Below are 9,970 nucleotides of genomic sequence, written 5' to 3' on the forward strand. Positions count from 1 at the left end.
CCTGACCTGCTGTGCTGTTCCAGCAATAAAGTTTCAACTTTGATCTCCAGCATCTGCAGACCTCACTTTCTCCTATGGCTAATCCACCTAGCCTGCACACCCCTGGACTCTACAGGGCAATTTAGCATGGCCAATCCACCTAACTTGCAAATCTTTGAACTTTGGGAGGAAACCAAAACACCCAGGAGAAACCCTCGCAGACATGGGAAGAACGTGCAAACTCCACACAGAGATACCCTCAAATCCGGATCCCTGGCGCTGTAAGACAGCAGTGCTAACCACTGAGCTACCTGCAACCCACTCTGCCCCATTTGATTTAATTTATTGTCACATGTACTGAGATACAGTACAAAGTATTGTTTTACATGTTAACCAGGCAAATCATACCTACACACAAATAAGGGGCCTCCCAGTCAAGATGGTGTTAGAAAAGCATTTCTTCTCACAGAGGATTGTTGGTGTTTGGAATTCTCCTCCACAGGAGAGCAGTGGAAGCTGGATTTATTGAATATAGTCAAGGCTGATGGATTTTTGACAGAGATTCAAGGGTTACAGGACCAGAGGCAGAAAAATGAGGTTAAGGCCACTCTCAAATCAGCCACGATCTTAATAAACAGAAAAGCAGGCTCAACATGCTCAACATTCCTACTCCAATTTCTTACCATTTGTGAAAGGTCAAACAAGTCCTCTATAGGAAAGTTGGTCAGCAGCAGAGCTGCAAAACATAGGTCCATGCGCTGTAGTGGGGAGGTGGGTGGTTGTATCAGACAGTTGGCATTCAACTCCTGCTAGGCTGAGATCAGAAGGCTATCATTCTTTCTCTCAGTATTTAATAGCAAGGTTAAGGTTAGATCTGAATGAACTTACTTGTTTTCGGTTTACTTTTCTTGTGATAGATTATCAATTAATATTTACCATAAGAAAACTTATTCCCACAAGTACCCTGACTACATTCCTTCATGTGATATTATCTTTTCCATTGTTCCCGTTTCTCAGTCTCCATTACGTGTTCAAACAATTCAACCCTTTATACTAGTACTTTTGTCGTGGTTTCATAGAAGCCCTGCAGTTCGGAAAGAGGTCATTCAGGCCATCGAGTCTGCACTGACCCTCTGAAGAGCATCCAGTCTCCCAGCCGATCCCTGTAACCCTGTATTTCCCATGGCTAATCCACTTAAACTTCACATTCCTCGACACTATGGGGCAATTTAGCAAGGCCAATCCACCTAATCTCTTATGTGGGACTTTATCAAAAGGCATTTGAAAGTCCAAATAAATCACATCCACTGGCTCCCTGTTGTCAACTCTACTAGTTACATCCTTAAAAAATTCCAGTAGATTTGTCAAGCATAATTTTATAATCATGTGAAAATGGAGTCTAGCACTTTCCCCACCACTGGTGTCAGGCTAACTGTTCTATAATTCCCTGTTTTTTCTCCCTCTCCTTTTATTGGTTTGAAAGTATGAAAGCTTACATGCACTAGCCTCAGGTCTATTCCCCAGGATAAGGGAGTCCAAAACTAAGGGAGGGCCTAGGTTTATAGGTGAAAACAATGACTGCAGGTGCTAGAAACCAGATTCTGGAGTAGAGTGGTGCTGGAAATGTACAGCAGTTCAGGCAGCATCCGAGGAGCAGCAAAATCAACGTTTCGGGCAAAAGCCCTTCATTAGGAATACAGGCAGAGTGCCTGAAGGGTGGAGAGATAAATGAAAGGAGGGTGGGGGTGGAGAGAAAGTAGCACAGAGTACAATGGGTGAACAGGAGTGGGATGAAAGTGATAGGTCAGAGAGGAGGGTGGAGTGGATAGGTGGAAAAGAAGATAGGCAGGTAGGACAAGTCATGGGGACGGTGCTGAGCTGGAAGTTTGGAACTAGGGTGAGGTGGGGGGGGGAGGGGAAATGAGGAAACTGGTGAAGTCCACATTGATGCCCTGGGGTTGAAGTGTTCCGAGGCGGAAGATGAGGCGTTCTTCCTGCAGGCGTCGGGTGGTAAGGGAGCGACGGTCAAGGAGGCCCAGGACCTCCATGTCCTCAGCTGAGTGGGAGGGGGAGTTGAAACGTTGGGCCACAGGGCAGAGGAGTTGATCGGTGCGGATGTCCCAGAGATGTTCCCTAAAGCGCTCTGCTAGGAGTCGTCCAGTCTCCCCAATGTAGAGGAGACTGCATCGGGAGCAACGGACACAATAAATGATATTGGTGGATGTGCAGGTAAAACTTTGATGGATGTGGAAGGGCTCCTTTAGGGCCTTTAATGGAGGTGAGGGAGAAGGTGTGGGCACAGGTTTTGCAATTCCTGCGGTGGCAGGAGGGAGGGTGGGTTGTTGGGGGGTGGGGCGTGGACCTGACCAGGTAGTCACGGAGGGAACGGTCTTGGCGGAAAGAGATGGGGAGGGAAATATATCCCTGGTGGTAGGGTCCGTTTGGAGGTGGCGGAAATGTCAGACCTGGGTTCAATTCCAGCCTTGGGCAACTGTCTGCATGGAGTTTGCACAGTCTCCCTGTGTCTGCGTGGGTTTCCTTCGGGCGCTCCGGTTTCCTCCCACAATCCAAAAATGTGCGGTTCAGGTGAATTGGCCATGCTAAATTGCCCGTACTGTTAGGTGCATTAGTCAGGGAGTAGGTGAATGAGTCTGGGTGAGTTACTCTTCGGAGGGTCAGTATGGACTTGTTGGACCAAAGGGCCTGTTTCCACACTGCAGGGAATCTAACCTAATCATCAAATGTTTATCAGCTACACATTATATCATGCTTTTGGAATTAAATTTTAAAATGAAAAATTGTGCAGAACGACATTTCCAGAAGGCTGAAAGGTACAAATCTGAAAATATTTCCTACATTCAGGCCTTACTCACCAATATCAATATTCTCTCTTCCAAGGGCCACCAGAGAAAGGAAAAGAATTTCCCTGTACATACTCCTGTACAGAAAGAAAATCATTCTAATGACTGTTGAATTACTAATGAATCAAAATCTGTCAAGATATATAGACTTAACTATAGACAACAGAAACGATTATGATCTGAACCAATGTCTCTAACCAGCACTGATTTACAGACATTAAAATCTATAAATAGATCAGCAGCAACGCAATACAGAGAGTAGTATAACATCTGTACCTGAATTCAGTCATAGGTGAAGATTCCCTATCAGCATCAAAAACATGCTTATGGCAGAGACTAATAATGCTTTCAGCATTTACATATTGCAGAGGGTCCTGAAAATTTCTGACCTTTGTCTCTTGATTTCAGGGTGTTTGCTGGACTCTTTGAGGATTAGGCACATCGGTCCAAACACATCATTGGTCTGGATACTTCTCACAATTATATGCAGGGAACTCTTCTCCACCTGACTATCTGGAGTTAATCCACCAAGCAAATCTTTGTCTGGGAATAAAGATGATTAATTTGATATTTTGCATATAAAAGCATTCACTCGTGACAATTTAGTCAGTTGTTTTATAATCATGCAGTTCACATTCACAAACAAAACTATAAAATAGCATGCCTTTTTTAGAATCAGAACTGGAATCCCTACAGTGTGGAAACAGGCCCTTCAGCCCAACAAGTCCACACTGACCCTCTGAACAGAAACCCACCCAGACCCATTCCCCTACCCTATTATCCTAGATTTACCCCTGACTAATGCATCTAACCTACACATCCCTGAACACTATGGGCAATTTAGCATGGCTAATTCACTGAACCTGCACATCTTTGGATTGTGGGAGGAAACCCACGCAGACATGGGGAGAATGTGCAAACTCCACACAGACAGTTGCCAGAGGCCGGAATCGAACCTGGGTCCCTGGTGCTGCGAGGCAGCAGTGCTAACCATTGCTGCCTCTTGTAAATGTATTGGAATGCACAGAGAAACTGAGAGCAGAAATAATAGGAGTTAATCACAGCAATCCAACAGACACTGAACTCCATTTGTCAGAGACAGAGATCCATACTGGATTGTGAAAGTTACCTGATAATTTGAGAAAACAGACTATATTCTAGACAGAGACTGTGACAAGTAAAAGTTTTTAAAAATCAGCTCTCTTACTTTAGAATGAAACCATATTGTCGTGTTCAGTGAACAAGCTATAATTTTTGTAGCATATACCATGATAAACTTTCTTCAAGTATAGGGCTTCCATTAACTTAAACTTTGCACAATTGTTAATTTATTTGGTACAGAGGCGATTACAATGTATTTCCCAGTGTTCACAGCTCCTTGCTGAACATGTTCCTGTTTGTAATCCAACTCTCAATGACACATTTGAACATACAAGTCTTTTGAAAAAAATGCATTCGCAGGATGTGGGTATCTCTGGCCAAGCCAGTATTTATTGCTCATCCCCAATTGCCCAGAGGGCAGTTAAGAGGGAACCACATTGCAGTAGCTTGGACTCACATATAGGCTAGACTGGGTAAGAACAGCAGTTTCTTTCCCGAAAGGACATTAGTGAATCAGATGAGTTCTGACAATTAATGACAGTTTCATGGTCATTTTTAGATTCAATTGCGAATTTTTATCAAATTCAAATTCCACCAACTGCCATGGTGGGATTCTAACCTAGGTCCCTAGATTCTTGGCTGGATTTCTGAATTAATAGTGAAATAAGTCTGGGTTTTGATCCAACCAGTAACAGCTAAAATTAATTTGGTCAAGTTGAACTTTGATTACAATGTACTTACCGGACCTGGGCTTGTACTGGTTAACACAGGCAGGTGGCAGTGATAAAGAAAGTCCCTTGTACATCAATTCAAAATTAGCTACCTTATTTTGAAGCTGGTTTGACAGAATTATATCTACTGGTGCTGCATTGATATTTCACAGTTAGGCTAACTAAGTCCAAAAATAATAATAAGATACCAAGTGAATAGAAAAGTATAAAAAAAATCTGTTCCATGCAGTCCATCTCAGCCACTTACTCCGGTTTCTCCAACGTATATACATTGGATCACCAGGCTCTTGATGAAGATTAATGTTATCCCAGAGTAGCTGGATGTAAACCAGTTTGCTGTCCTGTGAAAGATTTGACTGAGACATCTAGGAGGGAAAAAAGGTAGATTATTTGAGAACCATGTTTCTTTAAATTCATAAACTGTAAATGAGAAAACATCAGTTTCTACTGACTTCAATTAACGAGAGAATATTGATGTTTCTATTTTATTCATTGACTGGATTTTGGGGCTCACTGGCCAGACCAGCATTAATTGCCCATCCCAAAAGGCCCAAAGGGCATTTCAGAGACAGCCACATTACTTGTGGTGTCTGGAGTCACATGGAGACCAGACCAGGTAAGGATGGCAGATTTCTTTTCTTAAAGGACATGACCGATGAGTTTTTCTGATCATCAACAACCATTGTGGTACAAAGTTTTCTTACAATCATTCAATCAGATTATGCAAGCATAATTAATAGGGGACAGAACCAATGTTCAGGCCATCTTAGAGCACAACTGTAGCAAACTCTCAGACTTGTTGTGCAACACGACAGCTTGCCATGGTGGCACATACAGTTCGTACATAGAGAGTGTTACTTTGCATTTAACCACACTATTTTCAATATGGACAGTGCCCATAAATGAACATGTTGCATTCTCTTACTTGAAAAACCTTGAAAATAAATGGTTACTAACAACACTTAAAACAGTTTTGAACTACACAAATTTAAGGATACTGTGGAACATAAATGAACTGGCATAGACTTAGTGCCATTAGGAGTAAGCTTTGCACTCAGGGCTACCTGGTATGCACAATATAGCCTGATACAAAGTTTAAGCAATTGAGTTAACATTCAAATTTTAACTAATGTTGCTGTAGCAATTTTGAATCCCTCCATCAAATAAATTGTGTGAAGAGCATTAATTTTCAAATCTATAGATTCACAAAATACAAATTGGATTAAACAGCATCTAAGAAACACAAGCACAAATACAGGCAAATTTCCTGGGCCTTATGGGCTTCCATGCTAGAAATGAAGCATTGAAAAGGATGGAAACTCCAAGTGCACATACTAGAGTGTGGGGAATTAATTAGTTATTCAAAAAGTTAAAACATCCTTGATTGCCCCTCATGATTACTGTAATGCTCTGTCTGAGATGAAAACAGTCAAGCTGAAGAAACCAGCACTACCGCTCTTCAACTGCGACTTCGAGATTACTTCAGTGTTTTTCTGAATTTCCCAAATTTAGATGAGATTAGATTAGATTCCCTACAGTGTATAAACAAGTCCTTCGGTCCAACAAGTCCACATCAACCCTGCGAAGAGTAATTCACCCAGACCCATTTCCCTCTGACTAATGCACCTAACACTATGGGCAATTTAGCGTGGCCAATTCACCTGGCCTGCATATCTTTAGACTGAGGGAGGAAACCGGAGCACCCGGAGGAAACTCAGACACGGGCAGAATGTGCAAACTCCACACAAACAGTCGCCCGAGGCCGGAATCGAGCCTGGGACCCTGATGCTGTGAGGCAGCTGTGCTAACCACTGAGCCACCCCGAAGGAATTTCGATTATTATAGGTGCCCCATAGGAGCAGTAAACACTGCATCCAACTTATTGAAACATTCCATAAGACTTTTCCTTTAACTACCATGATATCCTAAGGAATAATCTTAGTAGCTCTTTAATTAATCAAATTTACAATACATACGCAAGTGATGCTTATGTTAAACAAGGTGCCAAAAGTGCACAAAGACTAACATTCATGAGACTTGATTTGGTAAGCTGACAAATTGTGGTCAACATATAGTTTATGAAAGTTACCTCAAAAATTTGATTTAACATTATTACTGTCATATGTACCGAGATACAGTGAAAAGTATAGTTTTGCATGCGAACCAGACAAATTATAGCTTTCGTAAGTACATCAGGGTAATAGAACAGAATGCAGAATTTAATGTTAAAGTTTCAGAGATGTTACAGAGCAAGATTAACGCTAACATACAAGAGGTCCTTTCATAAGTTTGATAACAGCGAAGAAGCTGTCCTCAAATCTGTTGGTATGGGTTTTCAAGCTTTTGTATCATCTTCTAACATTATAGACCATTTCATTTTACAATCTCCAACATACCTGCATGCCTTTATTGCAATGTTCGGAAGTAAGGATGAGACCTGGCAGGTTGCTTGGCAAATCCAGCCTTCTGAAATACCAAACAAGGTTCCAAAAAATGATTGGGTGCTGGTTGATGAACTTCGAGCTGTGAACCACCTGATCTCCCTCATTCTCCAACAGAGACTCCAGCTCCTTACGCAGGACTAACGGACTCAGATATGGGACGGACACAGGCTTCGGATTCGGCCTGCTTTTAAGGCCCACGGAGTCCTGATGAACATATACAAATTGGTGTCCAGTGAATTCATATATTAATTTAAAACATTAATCAGAAACTTTTACAGTTGAGTCATTTTCTAAAGAAAAACATATATGGAAACTGGTTTCAGGAATCCTTAGAATGAGTTCCCTAAAAGTCGGAGAGGAAGAGGATCAAGGTGGCTACAAGGTGGCAGACTGCACAATTGAATCAAAACCAAACCCATGCTGGTCAGAAGACCTTATAAACCAGTGTATGAGCAAGTCAAGTCTCAATCTTCCAGGAAACAGTTAATCAAATCAGGCTTATCCAAAACTCTGCTGCTTATACACTAACCTCCATCAAATTCTTTTCAACCAATCTTGGGCTTATTGACTTATAATGGTTCCTGGCCCAGAAAAACATACTTTTCAAAATTCTCAACATGATTTTCAAATCCTTTCAAGGGTTTGCTTCTCCCCAACTCACCTTTCAGTCATACAATCAATGTCCCTTCTAAGCTGCCCTGGATAAAGAAGAGGGGAGGGAGGGAAAGTAACAGAAAGAGAGAGAAAAGAGAAAGGGGGGGGGTGTCTGTGTGTGGGGGGGGGGGGGGGGGGGGGAAAGGGGGAAATAGTTAGAGAGAAAGAGACACACACACACCGCAGGAGGAGGACGTGAGCGTGGCGGGGAAAGAAGCGAAAGAGGGAGGTGTGGAAAACTCCGTTTGTCACTTCCTCAACAAACTCAGACAAAGATGATTAATGAGGGCAAGGTGGTAGATGTTATTTATATGGACTTCAAGGCTTTTGACAAGATCACTCATGGCAGGTTGATACACAAAATAAGGTCACATGGGATCCACAGTGAGCTGCTAAGATGGATACTGACCTGACTCATAAGAGTCAGAGAGTAGCGGTGGAAGGATGTTTTTCCTGACTGGAATCTGTGTCCAGTGGTATTCCATAGGGACCAGTGCTGCAACACCTGCTGTTTCTATTACAGTCATTACTTCAGATCCGGGAAGGTTCTGTTCCCAAGAACCCCTGGAAAATAGGTTACAAATGGTGGATACATGATTTTAACCCATGGATATGTTGATTTTTGTTGTTACATATTTTCTGGCACAGGTGGGCGAATTTACGATTCATGATTTTGCAGACACACAGGATTTACTGTATAAACAAACAATGTGGAGGAGAATGTAGGTAATCGGATTCTAAGTGTGCGGATGATCAAAGCCTAGTGGAGCAGCCGATAGTGAGTGGATTTCCAGATGATACAGCAGGATATAGATAGGAAAAGGCAGATGGAATTTCATCTGGACAAATGCAAGGTGATGAATTTTGGAAGATGCATTTTTAAGCTCCCTCTATTGCAGGAGGGAAGTATACAGTAAATGGCAAAACACTAAGATGCATTGACATACAAAGGGATCTTAGCATACAAGTCCACGATCGCCTGAAAGGTATAATTGGATACGGTCATCAAGGCAGCATGCAACATGCTTGCCTTCATCGGTCAGGGCGTAGATTATAAAAGCTGGCAAGTCATGTTGCAGCTGGGCCACACCTAGAATATTACATACAGTTCTGTCACCACAGAAGAAGCTTTGGAGAGGAGATAGATATGGTTTACCATGACGTTGCCTGGTTTGGAGGGTATTAGCTCAGAGGAGAAACTGGACAAATTTGGTTTGTTTTCACTTGAAATCGGAGGCCGAGGAACAACCTGATAGATATTTGCAAAATTATGAAGGGCATGAATAGAACAGATATAGTCAGAGTCTTCTTCCCAGGAGAAAATCATCAATTACTCAGGGGAAATATAGGTTTAAGGAAAAGGAGGAAAGTTGAAAGGAGATGCGAGAAGTAAGATTTTCTTTTAAAAAGAAGTTCCTGGTCTGTGTCACCAGAGGTGATGGTGGATGCAGACAAGATAGCAATGTTTAAGAGACAGCTTCACAAACACGAGTATGCAGAGAATGGAGGGATGTGGACCACACATCTCTATGACTCTATGACATGGAGCCAAAAGGCTATTAGTTCAGAAACACATGTTTCAGCACTGGTTTGGTTGGCCAAGGGGCCTGTTCCTGTGCTGTACTGTTCTTTGAAATAGTGCTTTGGGACATTTTACAGCCAGAGCAAGTAGATGACTCCAGCTTAATAGCTCATCCAGAGGGCAGCGGCCGCCCTCCCCCCGCCCCCGAGGGCAGCGGCCTCCCTCCCCCCGCCCCCGAGGGCAGTGGCCCCCGCCCCCTCCATGACGCCGAGGGCAGCGGCCTCCCTCCCCTTCCCCGACACCGAGGGCAGCGGCCTCCCTCCCCTTCCCCGACACCGAGGGCAGCGGCCTCCCTCCCCTTCCCCGACACCGAGGGCAGCGGCCTCCCTCCCCTTCCCCGACACCGAGGGCAGCGGCCTCCCTCCCCTTCCCCGACACCGAGGGCAGCGGCCTCCCTCCCCTTCCCCGACACCGAGGGCAGCGGCCTCCCTCCCCTTCCCCGACACCGAGGGCAGCGGCCTCCCTCCCCTTCCCCGACACCGAGGGCAGCGGCCTCCCTCCCCTTCCCCGACACCGAGGGCAGCGGCCTCCCTCCCCTTCCCCGACACCGAGGGCAGCGGCCTCCCTCCCCTTCCCCGACACCGAGGGCAGCGGCCTCCCTCCCCTTCCCCGACACCG

General features: G+C 44.1%; 1 protein-coding gene across 7 annotated transcripts in view; it reads right to left on the reverse strand.

Annotated features, from left to right (window-relative positions):
* The window catches only part of dennd4c (DENN/MADD domain containing 4C), a 152,712-nt gene that overhangs the window by 2,852 nt on the left and 139,890 nt on the right, over positions 1-9,970 (reverse strand). For all 7 annotated transcript variants that reach the window (XM_043719121.1, XM_043719140.1, XM_043719156.1 and 4 more), the window contains 4 exons: positions 7,069-7,320; positions 4,920-5,037; positions 3,230-3,383; positions 2,853-2,917 (listed from right to left, as the gene is read on the reverse strand). In XM_043719121.1, coding sequence (XP_043575056.1) covers positions 2,853-2,917; positions 3,230-3,383; positions 4,920-5,037; positions 7,069-7,320 — 589 coding nt within the window. The remainder of the gene's footprint in view (positions 1-2,852; positions 2,918-3,229; positions 3,384-4,919; positions 5,038-7,068; positions 7,321-9,970) is intronic.

The sequence above is a fragment of the Chiloscyllium plagiosum genome, chromosome 2 (genome assembly GCF_004010195.1).
Source record: "Chiloscyllium plagiosum isolate BGI_BamShark_2017 chromosome 2, ASM401019v2, whole genome shotgun sequence".
NCBI lineage: Eukaryota > Metazoa > Chordata > Chondrichthyes > Orectolobiformes > Hemiscylliidae > Chiloscyllium > Chiloscyllium plagiosum.